The sequence below is a fragment of the Paralichthys olivaceus genome, chromosome 4, assembly GCF_024713975.1.
Source record: "Paralichthys olivaceus isolate ysfri-2021 chromosome 4, ASM2471397v2, whole genome shotgun sequence".
Lineage (NCBI taxonomy): Eukaryota > Metazoa > Chordata > Actinopteri > Pleuronectiformes > Paralichthyidae > Paralichthys > Paralichthys olivaceus.
The window spans coordinates 18,783,566-18,803,117 of record NC_091096.1 but is presented as its reverse complement, the minus strand read 5'-3'; the positions used below and the strand labels follow the sequence as shown (position 1 = coordinate 18,803,117).

The window sequence follows — 19,552 nt, the reverse complement described above, 5'->3', positions numbered from 1 at the left end:
ACAGCATGCCAGTATTTTTGCTACATCCTGGCGAGTGGCGTTGTTGCACGACAGGATCTTGTGAGGTTCACTTCAAGCTAAACAACCAAAGCTAGATTGAATAAGGATTAGGTTTAAATTTCATGGGAGTTAGCTGACGCTGCACAGAGAGCAGGGGTAAAGAGTTGGGAAGAGTGCTGTGATATGTAAATCAAACTTTAGCTTTTGCTGAATAGACAAGAGCTTATTTGTTTATGTGATGGTATTTTGCATTAAAACAATACATCAACTCTGTGTGAATTAAGCAGCACCTATAGAATATGTTTGCTCTCAGCCCTGATCGTTTGAGTTGTACTCTATGTGTGCACAAAGTGTGCACTCTAGTGGCTAAAGTAGAGAGAAACTGATTCTCACTGTAAACAATCCAGATGAAAATCATCAGCGGGGCAATGCATATATCCTGTGTGCACTTTGAGGACCCCAATCAAACCAGTCATTAATTCCTTTTGTAATAATGCCGTGTCATAATCCATATAATATCATGATTAATTAATCTAAATAAGATGTAGATTGTGTCTCTTCTTAGTTGCAATATTTCTGGCTACAGTGATGTCGAGATTTCCCTCATATTATATGACAATAAAATATTTTTCAGTCTATATAAGCTTAAGGTCATGTCTATATTCCTATAGGATGGGATACTCCATTCAACTTCATTGCAGCTTCTTTACAAAGTCACTTGTATCATATGATGGTGAATCATTTTGTAATCAATATAAGCTTCAGATTTTGTCTTCACCACTGTCATTTTTATTGACTTTGACCTTAACCTTTCACTGATGATTTCCAAAAGTTAATCATCTGGTGATACACTCCCAAGTAGTAATACGACCATGTGTTATCCAGTTGTTTTGTACACAAACGCACACACACATAGTAATTCTGACATTTTGAGTGCTGGAAAATGTCAACACAGATAAATCCTGATGTGTGAAGCCCATCAGAACTGGTAAACAAAAAACAGCTATTAAATATTAAAAAACACAGTTTGCTCTCTTTAATAATTAATTTTTAATTCCCCATCACTGTGTGACTGGTGTCCATTCCCTGATATCACTTTTGTTTGTAAAAAGTACATAGATTTGTTGTATATATTGGGAAAAGACTATCAAATGAAAATGCGTATATGTATACAATTACAATGTATATGCATGAAAATCAAGGAGGATTCAGTGATTTCACAGGGAACTATATAGTTTTTTAACAGCATTTATTTAGCTTTCTCCATACAATACATTTAATGTACAACAGCACATACTGTATTCTGAAATAACTCTCAGTATAAAATAGGGCTTCTACAATCGAGGTACAGTCATAAAATGCTCTGAGGGACATGACGACAACGGCAACAGTAAAACACCTTCATATAAAGCACAGGATATTGAGATAAGTGATTGTATTTGCCGAGTTGCTGCTGTAGGAAGCAGAACTTCAGACCACACCTCTCAGAGCATCCGACATCCTGCAAGAACCCGTTTATATATATATTTTTTTGTTTGATTTTTTTCTTTCTCTTGGTTCTGGTTTCACAACTGAGGAGATTCCAAATGATGATCAATGCATAATAATATGAGTAATTCCGACTGCTGAAAATATAATTTTTGGTAACATGAGAGGATAAATCAGGCCTTGTTTTGGATACTGAATATATACCAAGGTCGAAGCATACACAGTATTATGACTGCTAATCAAGCCTATTTATATATTGAAGTATGTTTGTGACTGTAGCTGTAAAGACAAATTGCTCATCAGTGTTTTCCTCACACCCAACACTTAAAAACAGCAAAAGTATACTTTACTATCACTGAAGCCACAAGAGAACTCCGCTTATTTCAACATGGTAAACATCAGCCAATTATAGGTCATTTTTAAAAAGGATTTCATATCTGCAGGTGTGCATTAGAGCATGTGTGGGCCTATATAGTGTCTATAAATGTGTCTTTAAATAGAATACATGTAACATTGACCAGCTTTTGTGTTAGTTTGTTATCATGTAGTGTTTCAGGTGCTGAATGTACATTATATAAAATATCCAATTGGTATGAGAGAAGGCCTGCGTAGGAGGGTACGTAAAAAGAGAAGTGTCGGACTGGGAGGCCAAACAAACGTCAGGAGAGAGAAAGGAGAGATTTGTCTCAAGTCTTGAGGTAAGCAATGTGTTTTAGTATAATGCCCTACAGACAATCATACAGTTACAATCATTAATTCTCTATATACAAACTTCCTGATTTACATACACTGTACTGCTCCTCAGTTTAAAATTTAATAAAACTAAACGCAAGATCATATCCGTGGTGCAACTTTTTAGAGCAAGGAGGGAAATTCGTTCCATGAGGCGGGTGACGATAACAAACATTATGGCTATTGATGATGGCCCATTTTCTCTTGCACACGTCACACATACTATCAAAGATCTACAACAGTGCAAATTTTCCTGATCAATCAAAACACTTGCAAACAATTGGCAAAAGTACATCAGCTCGTTTTCAAAGTTAAATGTCGGAGATGGCAAAGAACGATTATCGGAGTAGATGTTGACATTGAAAATTTACATGCCTGTGTTTTTTATGTATATATCCATTAGGCCTGCATGTTTTAAGGGGTCACAACAACTCTGTTAACTGCATTACATGAATGGAGGAAGTCTACTGTGGCACGATGGCTCAAATAGAAAAAAAAAAAGAACACAAAAGGACAGACGAACATTCTACCCCGCATGCCTCCCCTGGATGTAGGCACCGTTTTTTACCGTCACCTTCTTAGAAGACAAGGTCAGGCCTATCCCACATCTCTGCAGAACATACACTGTGCCACCTAAACAAGTGTCTACTGGAGGAGGCTTGATGAAAATATGAAATGAATGTGCTATAGTAGTAACAGTTTGCGCACTCACTGACACTACAGACTGTAACTGAGACATGACATCAACAAGCTTTTTACGAAGAGGAGGAGGCTATAGTATGCTACAGTACTAGTGCTACCTGAACATGCTACAGATTGAGACTACGATGATGGGAGGAGATTTCACGTCAGCACACAGCAGTGACCAGCTTTGCAGAGGAGCTCGACCCATTCTAGGCCACAGAGCCACTGACACCATCTGTGTCCAGAGAAACACTTTTTTTTTTTTTTTAAAAGCAAACCAATGAGTGTGTTAACAATTTTTCTTCAGCAATGCTATGTACCATTTTTCAAAAATGAAAAAAGTACCGTCTTTGCAGCTTGATGGATCAAGTACTTAGTAAAGCTGGCTTATTGTGTGCAGCGGAAAGCACCCCATTTGTAGTCAGTTCCTGTCATACAACACACACACACACATCGTACACACACACTTGCACACAAACCCTGAATTTAGGAACGATTCTTATCGTCACACAGCACTATCGTTTTGATTATCATTGAGTAAGAGCTGGGATTGCATACTGTACCATACATCTCCTGGGAGAGGCACCCTTCATCAATATCAGCTCATCCATCTGACACCACACACACACACACTCATACGCACAAATAAACTCTTTTTAAACTGGTCAAAAAAATTACAATCACATGCTTTGTAACGGAATGTAGAGAAAGCTCATACCAGACCTTTGACTTCAGCTGGGACCAAGCCAAGCACACTGACTGTCATGAAGCGTCTTCTTGGCTTTAACCAAGATTTTAGTCAGAAGACTTTCAGATGTCCTGGCGGAATTTGTGTTAAAAATCCTTCACACGGACACTCAGCCATCAGTTTCATAACAAAGAATCTGAAGTAGAGCTGTATAATGGTGACATTACGACAGCCGTCCCTTCAGAAAGGACAAGAATAGTTATTTTTCTTAAATTATTTAAAATATATTCCCCCATATTAAGTGGGAGCTCTGGACCTAGTCTATCATGCCCCTAGCAACAGACAAGGAGTACACCAACAACGGGCTATACCACCACACATCTGGACTGAGCATCCTTTCTTGTACATCTTTCATATAATGTATGTCTCATTCACACTGGTAGAGAATGTAAAGTGATTAGACCGTCAAAGCAAGCTGCATTCAACGCCTACTGTGTAAGATTTTTGAGAACAGCGTAAACCTGCAGTTTCTGTTACCTGCACAAAAGCTTCTGCAACCTCTCTGGGTTAGCTACCTGCTGCTCCCCGACTCATGCTGAGAAAACTTGCTTTTGTTTACTCTATCGAAGGGCTTGAACCTGATACATATTTTTTATCTTAGTTTAGTTAACAGATCACGCAACAATACGGCAAACAACACGGCTCTCTGTTGGATTATGGGCAGTTAGCATGCTCATGTGATGGAGCGGTATCTTGGAGTAAGACAGACAGCCAAGACTTTCACAAAGGTCGCTTGTTGCCTTGTCCCAGCCTCTTTACTGCTAACATAACCTGACTGAGAGATCCTTGTTTGGGAATTCTAGACAGGTTGAGTTTCACCACAAGAATTTGGCTAAAATCCACAGAAAAGTGCAAACTATCATTTTCTTGTTGATTTCTTTGTGACACATTGTGTTTCTGACCATTTTAAGCTCTTTATATTCAACTGTTCTCTGTTTAAAAAAAATAAATTATAAAAAAACAAATATAACTCAGAAAGACCCCCCCCCCCCCCAAAAGCATAATCTGATCAAAGTGCAACACCCCAGCAGCAAGGGAAAGAGTGGAAGTGTTTGAAAAGGGTTCAGATAGCAGGGCCTAGATCAGGGTCTGGTGGGGTTCTCTTAGCTCTCTGAGTAAGCCACTCACAATTACACTAATAGATATACCCACACGAAGGATTGCTCACACACACGCACACTCACACAGTCAAGCTTAGATGAGTCTGGCCTCTCCCTCCATGTCTGGTGGTAGATCACACACTCCTGTGAAGTGCATCTCCTTTCCCTTGCTTCCCTGTCCCGCCGTGGCTCTGGCCCCTCGTTCCCCCAGGCTGGGAGAAGGCTGTTGAGCCTGAGGGTCTGACGATGTCCCGCGGGGGATTCCAACTGCCTGCCTCTCTTTCAGGAAGACCTCTAGTCGGCGTAGCATCTGCTTGGGGTTCTTTTTGGCAAACAGCTCCACTTCTAAAGGGTTAGAAAACACAGAAACTGTGGGACTCATGCCAGGATGACAATCTGTGTTTAGCTGTGTTTCTGAGTTCAATGCATATCAATGTGACTCATGTTTGAAAAAATGGATTGGAAATAGAAAGGTGCATTCACTTTCTTGAGTTAGAAGATTGCTACTGGACCAGGCTAGCAGTTTTACAGTGTTCACTCTTTGTGGCAAGCCAACCTGATGCTGTCTGTAATTTCATTTTTAATAGAAATGAGAGTGACATCTATCTTCTCTATCAGCCTGTTTACACAGTTGGTAAAGAGAAGGACCCCTTTAACATTGTGTGAGTCACAATATAATCCCCAACAGTTTGGTTAGACATGTATTTGTGCTTACTCATAGTTGAAACAATCTGCCATTCTCTTTACCTTTTAGTACAAAGCCAGAGTCAGCAATGGTCTTCTGTTGGGTCTTCCACAGTTGGTACAGGTGCAGATACGTGGCAACGTAGAACTCATTCAGTACACCAACCACCTGCTGACGTCGATTGCACTCCCTGTTTTAAACCAAACACAGAGCAGAGCATTGGCTTGAAGAGATACAGATTGAAACTACACGGTAAACCAGACACACACTCCAGAAGATGTGCTAAAACAAAAGCTGGGGAGCGGTGACTCACTTGGACAAGGCCTCCTCTCTGAGCACTTGTAGAGCAATGCGGGTCATGTTGATTGACATCACACTAAATGGAAAGTTCTGAAGAAGAGGAAATACACAAGGGAACTTGGGTCCACAGAGTCTACTTTCAACGGTCACTCAGAGAAAGTCATTTGTTTTCACTCTAGTTCCCTCTGCAGGGAGAACAAAGGTCAGGGTCAGCAACAAAGCAGCTTGCCTCATGAGTGAGAGGACTTTATTAGTGAAATCTTATACCCGAATCAGATGTCCAAAGTTAAACTTATCTTCATCTAACTCAACACATTCAAGCATGCACACAATGGCAGACTCTGGCATGAATGAACTGCCTTTCAGGAGTATCTTTTGTGATCTTGTGATACCTGTGTAGGGTGCTGTGATAACTTGTAGATGTCTCGAGCGAGAGGCAGAGTCTCTGGGTCCATCACAAAGTACAGAGTGTGCATCAGTCCCAGGAAACCGGTGCCACGTAGGTCAGTGGCCGGGTCTACACCTGCAAATCCAGAAAACAAACCAACACAGATGATACAACAACAATTTGTTCTAATCTTTCCTTGTTCTGTGTTGTGAACTGTCAATAATTCTGCATACACATCCTTTGCTTAATTAGAATAATAAAGACAAGTAGTTCAATAACTAGATTAATTTTACATGAGCATTCACAGACCTAATGTGCTGTATTTATAGTGAAGGAGGGTACAGTCTCACCCTGAAAACCAATGTTTTCCCAGTGTGCCCCATAGCGAGGGCAGTCCAGCCTGCTGCCAATCAGTCTCTTATAAATGGTCTGCAGGACACGCATATGGACTGTTTGGCTGTTGTCCACATGGCCTATAGAAACACACACATAAATATGCAAAAGCAAAATCAGTGGTTTGGTAAAGAAACTTGTGAGTTTGACATTAGGCAGGACTATTACAGGCCCTGCAAACACACACTCACATTGTGCGATGGCAAAAACCAGATCTCTCTCCTCCAGGAGTTCCCGGTGCAGTCGTGGAGGTCCAAAGAGGAAGTGAGTGATAGCGGCCAGACCTGTCCTGCGAATGGTTGGCTGGATGTTCTTCTACAGATGGAGGAGACAGCAAAAATACAGGATCGTTTAAAATTACAGTTCACTAGTTAGCTATCAGTACAATTATTAAGCAAATCCAAAATGTATTCAATAGATGAAGGACATTTCTCACTCTCAGCCACTCAATTCATTCATCACACTAACAACTAACATGAGTATTTATTTGAGTCAAATTTGGTTCTGATTTGCTGTTAATTTGTTATGCAAACTCCACTTCCTCCACCCGCTTCACAATAAAATGCTTACAGCTGTTCCCTTCCCATCCCCAGGAAGTTTTTACACAACAAAGTTGTTTCACCGATAAAAATAATGGAAATGTAAACCATCACATTCTATGATATCATTTGAGACTTGACATTATTTTACAAACAGATATCGTTTAATTTTAGGTATGGAACATTTCTTACAAGCAAGTCCCCAAGGTCTGTGGTCTGGAAGTACTGCAAGGCTTCATTGAAGGAGATGAGCGGGGTTGGGTTTGAGTCCTCAGTGAGAGCTGAGGGAATATTACATTGAGTTATTCTGTTAGATCAGCAAATGACAGACAAAACAAAACCAACAAGGACATCTGTTAATTTCGATGCAAACAGGTGAAACAGCGAAATGCATCTGACCTGGTTGAACGTTCTCCAGAGCCTCCCACTCCTCTCTGGCCTTTTCCAACTCCACATTTTCCTCTGTTGAGAATCACGAAGGTGAGTTGAGAAAACAAATTCAATCTATAGTTTCACATATCGTCTACACACACAGTAATTTCACCTCACTGGGTGTCAGTTCTGGCTGACACCCAGTTCATTCTCAGACATAAATCCTTCCTCTCCAAGACCTTCATAATTCAGGCAATCAGTGAGACTCTATTCTTCCTGTGAGCAGACAACAGTCGCTCCTGAGGGAGGTTTTAGTTGCCACAGCCGCCTGGTATCTAGGATACACTCACAAATTCCTTTGGGAAGAGGATGCAAGACTAAAGAGAGGCTGTGTGATAGCATGTGTGTTACCTGTAGGATTAGGCTGGTCCCCTCCAGCCGCCAGGGTCTGCAGTAGACCATTCTGCTTCAGTGCTGAAATCTGGACAATAATCACAAGATGAGTCACCTTACATGAGGAGGGTCGTGCTGCTTTAAGTGAAATACTGAGAATGAAATGAAATTACCGGCAGGGATCTGAGTGGTGCACTGCCGTTCGTGTGGTCTTTGACATTATGACCAATAATCAGTCCATTCATGACCTGTCAAGTCAAAAAGATTTGATGAGGCATATTTTTTAAAAAATTGATACAGGAACAAAGGATCAATGAGATGATTTTAGCTGTACTCACAGGCTTATGATTGGAGTGTCCATTGGTGATCTCCTCTAATGGTTTACATTCACAGGACAAACCATTCAGACCCTAGCAGCCACAGAGAGCAGATGCATCAGACAATGTAAAAATAGTTCAGCTTGTACTCCTTTTAAGACAGGTAATCCATCATGACTGCACAGTGCACCCCATCGTCTAACTTTTTTTAAACTGGAATTTCATTCAATAAAGCAGGGTACAGATAGACAGGTGAAAATTAAACCTGATCAAGTTAGTGGAGAAATAGATTCAGATGCTTCTATACTGGTGCACTGCATGGTAGGATGAAAATGCTGAGCAATATGGAAAAAGACTAAGAAAGAAGATTTATTGTTGTTGAGTTTCAGTCACAAAGATGCTCAACTAGTCAATGTTTCAGTAGGAGCAGTGACTTCATTAACATCTGCATTTAGATCTATGGGACACAGACGTCAGTAACTATAGGTTTGGAAATTGTGGTCGACAGTTCACATTTGATGACTGTGCATTTGAGCGAAATGTAAGAAAAAACAGATGAGCATCTCTTCTACAGGGGAGAATGTCAATGCACTTTAAAACCATAAGGAAGGAATTTGAATACCGATGTCAGGTACAACAAACACAAAGGAATATTAAGAGTCGTAGAATTACTTCTACTTCACCATAACTGAAGATAAGTTGAAGTAGTTAGGTAGAGACTACGTGCAAGAGAGCTCTACAGGCCTGAATGCCTGGCCCAGAAACAGAGGGGATAGAGCAGTTCTGTTATGGTGGACATTTTACTGTAATGGATTGAGTTCACTTGTCCCCTTAGAGGGAAGCATAACTGCAAAATACAATGTTGTTGAGTGGTCACCTTTATCCATTGATGAAACATTGCTATCCTAGTGGGATTGGTCTTTTCCATAGAGCATGAGAGGCCACTGAATGGTTTGAGGAGTATAAAAATGATGCAAATCATGTGCTTTGGCCTTTGCAGTCACCAGATCTAAACCCAACTAAACAGCCATCTGAGATTTAGGACCGACATTTCAGACAGTGGTGTTCAGAGGTGTACTATTAAGCTGTTCTGGTGGCACATGTTGACCCAACACCACACTAAGACACTTAACGTTGGTTTCTCCTTTAATTTGTCACCCGTCTGTACTTATCCAACTGTTTACAAAAATAAAATTCACAAGGATAGAGGCCAGAGAGAAAAAGTAATGTTATGGCTAGAAAACCGGGCTGTGGATAAGGGAAATGCCCTATCAGCTGCTGCCATGGAAACATGCCAAGCAAGCCAGGCCAGATATTACAGCTAAAGCAGAGGGGGAACTGTTGACCTAAAGCCTTAACTTAAACACATGTGATAGAACTGCTTAAATAAATAGGCTCTATATCGTTTAACTTTAAACAGAGGTAAAGAGCAGGAACATATATCTGTGAGGGTGAGTGGCCAGAGAGTGCTTACTTCCATTTTGTTGACCAACACAGCAGGCATTGCCATTCTGTTACTTTAATGTGGAATGACATTAAATGGTTAAAGAGTCTAAAAGCAAAAGGTAAAATAATGTTACCTCAGTATGTGATGTGACATCAATGTCTTCTTCCATTGCATACGAGTGTGTTGGCTGGCGGGCGTGTTCCTGATTGTAGCCTCTACAGACTTCTGAAGTCATGGACTGAGATGCGCTGAGGAGCTGATGCAAGGACCACCATGGTTTCTGTAGTGCACCTTTGCAGTGACTGCAAGTATCTAAACCTTTCTAATTTTCTACTCATACACACAGAGAACTCAACGTCCACAGTCATCAGTATGATCTCACAAAACTGTCAGTGGCAACAGAAATCCACGTTGTGCACATCATCTTCTGTGTGATAGCGGTGATTGTGTGTTGTTGATGGGAGCCTGGTTTGATTAGCTACTCCAAATTCTAACCTTGAATGTGTACACAGAGAGGGATGTGCAGGTATCTGTCTACAAGAGCTGATGGGAGGAAATGGATATCCATCAATACACAAGTTTCCTCCTTCCTCTTCCCCACAGATCTGCTTGGCTGGTGGGTTCACTCCTCAGCCCTATCAGAGGTGTACAGAGGCTGGATGATGACATTGCTTTTCAGGGCTGGGCTCTCCCTGTCCGAGACTCTTCATTACTTTGGCACTCAAGAGAAATCCAGTATGCACTGAGAGGTACTAGTGCAGGTGCAGATTAGGTTTCTTGCACCGAAGCTGTGTTATGTCTTCAGCCTCATATGAAATGGCAACACATGTCCAAAGTAAGAGCTGCAGGTGTCCAGTGAGATGTAGGTCATGGATAGAGTTCTTGTATGGCCAGAGTCCTGAGAAGGGGCTGTCATATGTACTCAATATCTGAAAAATAAAACAAAAAACATATTAAACTACACAAAATGAATCAATGTCATATCAGATAGTATCTACATGGTGGTGCAAGGAGCAAAATATGGGTTGAATAATAATATGAACTAACAATAAAGCTGTAGAAATGTATCACATACGTTGACTTTGCACAGTAAGATAATCCCGACAAATTTTTATAACCATAGCTCAGTTCAGACCAATCAAGTGTCCCAGTCATGCCTGTGAGCCAGCATACTCATTATCAAGACCCTGGATCTGGATCACTTCAACAGAGCACTAATGTTTAATGTTATGTTCCACCTGTGGTTTTCCTATACAATGTGCCAAAATGTCTCCTGTAACGAAGTTTTATGAAGAGTGTTTGCCATTTTAAGACTACATGATTATCGGCGATACAGTTGTTTTACGATGTGTATGTTTGGTAGGTTATGTCCAATGTGGGGTTTTTTGGAGGCCAAACTGTAATTCGCTGAAAGATTTATATCTATTAAAAAAAAAGGCAATAACCTTTTTTCAATTATCCTTGGGACTGAATTATTTTACCTAAGGCTCTAGATTTTAACCAAGTGGCAATAGAACACAAATGTTATCCGACTTTCTAGTGGACAAACATTTCCTGGCAGAAGATTGCTTCTTGGCACAACACTGCTTTTATCAGGCCATGCTGCTTTATACTTCTAATAAACTACAATGCAGTTGGTCATCAAATTGATTTACAAACGAAAACATAACTTATAGTCTAATGAATTGTTATAGAATAAAGTAAATATTTCAAAAATGAGCTTCAACAATGATGATTACATATTAATAATAATAATTCAATAACATAGCAGTGTAACACTCACAGGGTTTCCTGCATTGATCATGGTACTTTCATTAAAGTGACATCTTCAATGCATGAATTGTACTTTTAATTTTTTCTAGATCTGACATTTCTACTTTTACTCAAGTAAAATACTTAACATACTGCACTAGCGTTACAGTAAAGTACTGCAGAGTACATGCACAGTGTGGAGACAAAGAACTAATGGTATATGGCGAAAGTCTTTGTTTGGTGAGATGACAGCGGTGTCCTGTCACACATCGCTGCTCTGACAGCTACAGCAGCCTCACGTCACTTAGCTAACATGATCTGAAGCAGCTAACATGCTAGCAGCCCCGCAGGCACAAAGACGCCGCTTCGCTCCGGCTCAACCCGAGGATGCAACAGCCGCATATCCTGCGCACAGGACGGCCTAGATACACCTGCAGACAGCGGGGAGGCGAATGTCACCAATACCATTTGTAGCAAAGCAGCGGGGATCTGGTTAGCCTGAGAAAAGCCAGCTGTCAGGCTAACTAACGGGCTAACCGTGTAGCTTCTGCTGAAGTGTAACGGGGATGGAGTCAGGTCCCTAAACGCAGCACACGGATAAATCTGCGTTCGTGCGAACCGTCAATTAAACACAACGCTAAACGTGACGTGCGCTGCCTGTTGTGTGACAGAAGCGTTTTTATGAAGCGTTTTTAAAAGTACCTCAGTTTCTGATTGTTTCTCCCTCCAATCTCAGCTTCCCTTCCCCCGTCCAGTGGCCACGGTATTTGCAAGTGCATCCTGGGAATTGTGGTTTCCTGTTGGACTGTAACTTCATTACGTCATTTCTCTCTCGCTCTCTGACATTTTCTTTTTTTGACTGTACCCATTCACAAAGCTTTGACATTGTTTAATGCTCCCTGGTATGAATGACAAAAATATGTATATAAATCAATAAATCCATATAATTTGTGATTAAAGAAAAGGGTATTTCTATTTCTATATCCATTCGCTTATTTCTATATTTATTTCTGTAATTCTATACTTATGCATTTATTTATTTCTACATTTATTTATTTATCTATTTCTACATTTATTTATTCATCTATTTCTACATTTATTTATTTATACATAACCTGACCTTTCCCCATAAAGTGCAATAATTATAATTTTAATTAAAACAATGCCTATATTTATAGCTGACAGAAAACAAAAGCTGATGTTTGGAGTTGAATTTCAGTCAGGAACGCACAGATGGATATTTAATGAAAAAAAAAAAGATTTAATCAAGGCAGTCATCGGTGCCAGGGATTCAGTATGACTGCCAGATAGCTTGTTTTGTCTTCTTGCTCATATTACATAACTTATCAGCTCTGGATAGTTTTCCCTTCCCTACACCCCAGAATTTCTCCGCTCGTCTCATTATACAACAATGGAACAAGATCTGCGAGTGGCTTCAACCCTCCTCACATCTGCTTATGTTCAGATTTTGAAGGATTTCAAGCAGATGAAAGTTATTACCCTCTGGAACATTCTCTCAAGGAAAGAAAGAAAAAAAAATGTTTTTCATTACACAAGCCGGCACTCTGAACTGTTATGCTGAACTTTGTGTTTTAACTATAGGCTCAAAAAAATCTAAGTGGAATAAGAGAAGAGCCACAAGTTGACTGGTTACATTCAGCCATAACTTCCTATTACAGCTCAGACATTTCCTTAAGGCCTTAACGGTATATGACTGTTACTTAAGTCTACAGTCCAGTTGGCTAGCATCCTGCAGCCAGAGAGTGAGACCTCAGCTCATAAAATTATGGCCCCTGTAGACTGCTCTGTATCCAAGATGTGCAAAAGAGGCTGTTTCAGATTTTAGATGGATCAAAACAACACAGAAATCGGAAAAAACGTTACACAACTGGCAATAATTTCCTCTTTGGGATGAGATGTACTGTTACTTGAACTCAGGGAATGTGCTGCTGGCTCACAGCGCAACTCCTTGCTGCTGAGCTGCTCACACGTCTGAATGGCCAAACACCTGCTCAGTCTGGCAGACTGTCAGCCTGAAAACGCATCAGGCAACAGGAAGACATGCGTATGGATTGAGTTTCCACTCTTTTTCTATGTAGATAGTCATGCCCGCTGAAATATTGTATGAGCTTTTATTGAAGTTCTCAGGTATCAGGATGTTACAGAGTGATCATTCTTCAAAATGCACTTGTTCGACAGCATAATACAAACATAAAAATATAAATATCAACGACATTGGAGTTGTATATTCACTTGGCAGCCACTGTGATGTACTAGTAATAAATACAAGACTGAAATAAAAGGTTTCACTGCAGAGAGAGGGACAAAAACTGGGATGTCATCAGAGAGAAACAATGTGCCGCTTGTGTTTTATTGTTCACACTGGCTCTGTGTGTCCACCAAGGTGCAGCAGAGTGATGTGGATGAGTGTGTAAGATTGGTTTCATTGATGCAAATTCTCATAACAGATTTTTCATTCATCTGGGAAAGAAAAACACACATTTGTCAATCGAAGACAAGCATTTGTGCTGAGGATTTTTTCCAAAGATCTCAGACGAGCATCACCTTCATCTCATCTCCTCAGTACTCTCTGGATTCCTCTATTATTTTGTTCAGCAGCTTTCAGCAGATTCATGTGGTTTTTAATGAGCAGGGGTTGCTTTTTCTGCCACCGTTGAGTGCACTGTGCCAAAGCTCAAGAGGCATCTTGTGTCAGCAGGCATGAGCCATCTCCATAGAAACATTATTAACCATCCTTTGCCTGAGGTGGTTGGCAAAGTCCACCTGCGTCTGAGAGAGCACTTTGTTTATGATTGTCTTTGGGATCCAGCCCTGTGTGCGACAAAGACAAAGCCAGTGTTAGATGGATAACATGATGTTAAGGATATACTTTTACACAGGTTCCACTTCTAGTTCCCAAATTAAAGGTTTTTCAAATAACTGTGGAAAAGAAAATGCAGTGATATACCTTTAGATCTATGCTCAGTAACCAGGTGAACTTGGTCTTATTCGGGTCTTCAGCACACGGCTTCAACACTATACAAGTAGGCCCATTCTCTGCCCTGAAAAGTCATAATTGTACATCATTTGAATCAGCATCCATTCATCCACTGTGCACAAATAGTCAGGTTCCTTGGTATATATTCATTATTCTTAAAGGGACAAGAGTGTTTGCACAACAAGTAAATGCTCTCCCCTAGACTCACCGGACTACCCCCCTCTGCTCAGGCATTTTTGGATGCTGAGTGGACATCCCAGCCAGGAAGCAGGCGGAGCCTCTGCGTTTGGCACAGCGGACACTGACAAAGTCCCTTGGTCCCACAATATTGCCAGGCATCTCTGCAGACTCCTCATGAGTAACCATCGTGTCCTTGCCGATCTTTTGGAGGATCTGCGTGACCCCAATGTGAAATTACATCAGTCATTTTAAATCAATATTTTCATATTTTTAAATATCTCTTTTTTCTGATCAATCTATTCATTTTCCAACTTCTTTTACCTTGACCTGTTTGACGTTAGGGTTCCATTCCCCCATTTGCTCCATGTTCCCCACCAGCTCCTCATAAAGATTGTCAGGATGTTGCTCCAGCATCACCTCCAGCTTGAACACTTTCCCAATGTCAGGCAACACCTTACTCAGGACTTTGTCTCCATTTGCCTGCAGAGGGGTTTAAACACATACTGAGAGTGTTTAGATATCTTGTTTAGAACGTCACATTCTGATATAACATCAGTGAGCTGTCTGTTCCAGGACAACAACATCAACACATACATGGACACAGTCATCTGCTACATCAGCAAATGTATTTCTGACATCATACCGAGGATTAATGTACAAACATTCCCAAATCAGAAGCCCTGGATTAATGGTGACTAGGTTATCTGGATCTGGAGTACAGGAAGTCCAGGTACACGCTCCGTAGCGCTATCAGCAATGCCAAGTGGAGTCTCACCACCAGGGCTCCAACACGAGGAACATGTGGGGTGGATTGAAATCACAGACTACAAAAGAAAGACCAGTGGTGCTGAGGTTATGTCTGCATCTCTCCCTGACATCTTGGTTGCTGGGACAACAACCTCCATCTCAACATCAGCAAAACAAAGGAGCTGATTGTGGACTACAGGAAGAGACAATGAGTAAAACACGCCCCCCTCTCCATTAACAGGACTTTTGTGGTGAGAGTCAGCAGCTTCAGGTTCCTCTGGGTTCACATCAGTGATGACCTGACCTGGACTCACCGCACAGACTCCATCGCAAAGACAGCCAGACGGCGGCTTTTCTTCCTCCGCAGGCTGATGAGGCTCAACATGGATCCCAGGATTCTCTGCAACTTTTACAGGTGCACCATTGAGAGTATCCTGACTGGCTGCATCACCACCTGGTATGGTAGCTGCACCATAGTGAATTTTCTGAGCATGGCTAGAGGGGAGCCTGAGACTCAGAGGGGAGCCTGACTGCTAAATGTAATTGTTGTGCATATGACAATAAACCCTTGAATCCTTGAATCCCTACTCACAGCTATAGTCTCAGTGGTCCAGCCATCCTGCTCGCCGAGGATGTTGATGGCCTTCTGCAGAGCATCCTCACCTTGCTTCACATAAGACATCTCCTCCTCATTGTATCCATTCTCCTCTTTAATCCGAGAACCTGAAAACAGTTTGGTAAGTCAGGGAATCATGTCTTTTAATGTTCCACAATTATTTTAAGGGATGTCTAGGATGTGTTACATGTCCTATCAAGTCTAATTTCACTTCGTAACTCACTGAGCAGGGAGCTTCGTCTGCGAACATGGTTGATCCAGTTAGTGGGGCCCGGACCTGCCAGTCTGTTCAGCTCATGGTGAAAGGCCACCATGGCACTCTTCCTCAAACCTGAGACAGACAGACAGATTTCAGTTTCTAAAATATCAAATGAAACATTGATTACATATGCAGTCAATCAAAAGAGAGAAAACCATTAAGAAAATATGATAGCCCATAAGAACACATTTGGCTCCATTCTAACAATCATTAATTCATTCAGCCACTCTGATTCTGGGCCACATTCAGAACTCCCCTAAGAAAATTTACAAATTCAGATTAAAGTATAACAGGAGAGAAAACTAGGCCAAGGCAAAAGCTGAACAGGTTTCTCTCACTCACCTGTCATGTTTCTCATATGCCGGTAGGAGATGCCGGCACAAAGTTTGAAGGTGGCAGGCAGCATTTTCTTTTACAGGGCTTAGTGCAGCTTTAATAAAAACTAAAAAAACTATAGAATAAACTGGATCACAAAGGTTTAAAATCTGGCTGATCTTTAAATCTGTTCTTGATAGAAGTGGACAAACAACTGAATGTGCTCTGGAGAGAGAGATTGGATTTCTGTCTGTAAGCGCCTCAGAGTGTCTGTATATATATGAGCACTGCTCACAAGGCCGCTGTGCTATCACTACATAGATAAACACACGCATCACCTCACTGTTCCAACAGCCATGTCAAGGCTGCCTGTTGGACACGACCAGCATGTCTCAGACGCTCACAAACACTGTCAGATAACGTCCAGCGCCCAGGCCCACTGCTCGCGCACACACACACACTAACACACTTCTTAAGTGATGAGAGAGGTCAGTAGGAAAGACCCTGAGTGACTCATCCATCCCTTCATGGTTCATTACAGCCTAAACACTCGCTGTGGAATTTGAGGGCAAAAAAGTTCATTCAGTTTGGCTTCATTTCGTCTGATATCTTGGTTTGAGCTATGTTTATCTCTAGTGTCATTATCACAGAGAGGAAATGACCAGCCTCTCTTTATAATCTCGAAAATAAAATAAAATGCAACCTTAACTTTATTTATTTATTTTACCAACTCGATACTTCTCTCCCGTGCTCTTTTAAAAAAGATGATTCTGACATACTTAAAAGGTTAGCTAATAGATGCATTATTTAAGTTCAGACAGGGTCAAGTGAAGAGGTAAAGCCAATTTTAAAGAAACATTGGGTTAACAGTGCATTTAGAAACTACTGGACTCTCAGTAACAGAAATCAGGAGCAAGACGTAACCAGTAATTACATGACTATGTAGGATTTTGCTGAAGTTCCAAATGAAAGCCACTTTCCCTTTTGAGGCCAGAACCTGTAATTTTTCAGCTATGGTGACCCAACTTAAATATCGATGTTATCATTTCTGATGTAACATATTGTGACAACTGGTATGTTTACAACAGCATTGAAACAACCATGTACAGTATGTTTAGTCAAAATGAGGGTTATCATGGTTTGGAAGAGGCATTTAGTTTTTCCATGGTGGTCAGACTCAATCAAAAACATCATATTTCATAATGTTGACATCCAGACGACAGCTTTGTGATTCTGTTGAGTGTCTGCTGCTGAGTGTCGTGTGACTGAATCGCCGTCTGGAATCCAACCGGCTTGCTTACTGGTACTACGCACCATGATCCATGAAACAACATCAGCCTGATTCAAGTGTTTTGACAACCTTACTGCACAAACACTGATCCAAACTATCTAAAAGCAATATTGCCTCATTGAGCTGCACATCAGCAAACCTTCAGAGTCAACAGTGCACATGACCACAGCAATAGAGAGCAGCCAGGAGGCCATCTGATTAGTGAACAGGAATGGACACAGAGAAAACAGGAACAGATTAATGAGACGAAAGGAAAGACTGAAGTCACCTTAACCTGCAACCTTGCGTCCTTCTGACGACATGACAGGAATTATCCGTCAGTCCCTCTGACCTTCTCTTATTTAGTGTGGGAACACACCGGCCTGGTGTCATCTGACCCGTTAATCAGCCACATTTCTTCCACTGTAAAGTTCAAGTTTCTGAGAAAAAGAATCAGGAGACAAAATGGGTCATAAGTTTTTAATACCTCTCTATTTGGAACAGCATTGTATTTTAATGGAGCTCAGGCCTGTGGATCCTGGTGAGGGTTTAACCTGAGGAAGGTTATTTCTATATTTATGTTCAGGCAACGTTATCATGACAAAATGGTGATGTGTATTAGTCTTGCCCACCTAAGAGACTTTTTACCTGCTGTGGCAGCGTGGCTGGTATCATGTGAGTATGCAGGGCAGACACACTGTCGCAGTAATACCACAAAGACAGATTTGAGTACTTCAGTAAGGTACAGTCACAAAACTGTACAGGTGTATAGTTGAGTTCAAAATGAAGGCATGCTTTGAAGATGGTTGTGGTCTAACCCATGAGTCCCGAGTTCTCACAAGATGTACTCCAGTTGGATTTGATGATGACACAGACAGTAACTGTTTCTGTTTTCTCTTTTCATACTTGTACCTCACGTGCATTGCATTAAAATACACATGACTGGCACTAGTTTGCATCGTGCAAAAGAGCGGGGCTCATATAATACACATTCCTTGATGGATGAAGTAATAAAAACAGGAATTTCTTTGACTATGTGTTTAGTTATTTCCTCTACCAAGGAGGTTATATTTTCACTCTGGTCTGTTGGTTTAACTTGGTTGAGGGATAGGACAAGGTCGAAGAAAGAAGCCATTAAACTGTTCGGGCGGATCAGAGGTTTTTCACCGTCTTTAACTGGGAGATAGGGCGTTTTTTGGAAATGTCCGTCCATTTCTCAGAGAATAATTCATGGTTCCTGATGAAAAAGTGTGTGCAATATGGTGCAGCCTGATTGAATTTAAGATTGTTGGGCCTTGGAGGAGGTATGCTCTCTTCTGAGTGCTGTTCTTGTTTAGTTACAGTTATAAATTTACCAGTGAGTCATGCTTTTGGTATAAAACCCAGTCTTTGTGCTTCATTAGACATTATGTTCTTGCTGAGACATACTGGAGGAATAGTAACACAAATGTGTGACAAAAAAAAAATGTAAGAAATATATATTCAAATAACAATAATAATCAAATATTTTTGATTTGTCTTATCTGGACTGCTGGAGGGATGTATTTTTCTCATATTTTACACCAAGGTTTCTCTGCTCTCACTTAAATTTGAATCATGTTACGAAGGGGATCTCTTCATTGCCAACATGCATAGGAATGATTAGAGCTACTTTAAACTTTCTCCATACACAGAACACATGGACATGACAATGTGGTTCATAGCAAAGACTTGAAAAAATGTAAACCAATCCTTTGTGTGGGACCATATTTATAGATTCAATGTAGATTTGTATTTACCTATTGGAGAACATGGTTGTTATGGATGTGGAGTGTTAAAACCTTTACTAC

General features: G+C 40.9%; 2 protein-coding genes across 2 annotated transcripts; both read right to left on the bottom strand.

The window, feature by feature from the left end:
* Positions 1–1,232: 1,232 nt before the first annotated feature.
* On the bottom strand, positions 1,233–12,150 carry elmod3 (ELMO/CED-12 domain containing 3). The gene is made up of 13 exons (XM_020105442.2): positions 12,041–12,150; positions 9,720–10,515; positions 8,161–8,232; positions 7,996–8,070; positions 7,841–7,910; positions 7,457–7,519; positions 7,250–7,338; positions 6,710–6,833; positions 6,476–6,598; positions 6,130–6,260; positions 5,751–5,827; positions 5,500–5,627; positions 1,233–5,097 (listed from the first exon to the last, which is right to left on the bottom strand). The coding sequence occupies exons 2-13, from the start codon at positions 9,819–9,821 to the stop codon at positions 4,847–4,849; spliced, it is 1,305 nt and encodes a 434-aa protein (XP_019961001.1). The 5' UTR covers positions 9,822–10,515; positions 12,041–12,150; the 3' UTR covers positions 1,233–4,846.
* A 1,303-nt stretch (positions 12,151–13,453) lies between these two features.
* Positions 13,454–16,705, bottom strand: star (steroidogenic acute regulatory protein). Its single transcript, XM_020105418.2, has 7 exons — positions 16,481–16,705; positions 16,103–16,210; positions 15,856–15,986; positions 14,838–14,996; positions 14,545–14,729; positions 14,307–14,400; positions 13,454–14,170 (listed from the first exon to the last, which is right to left on the bottom strand). Exons 1-7 carry the CDS (start codon positions 16,542–16,544, stop codon positions 14,051–14,053), a joined length of 861 nt encoding a protein of 286 aa, XP_019960977.2. The 5' UTR covers positions 16,545–16,705; the 3' UTR covers positions 13,454–14,050.
* Between the last annotated feature and the right edge of the window lie 2,847 nt (positions 16,706–19,552).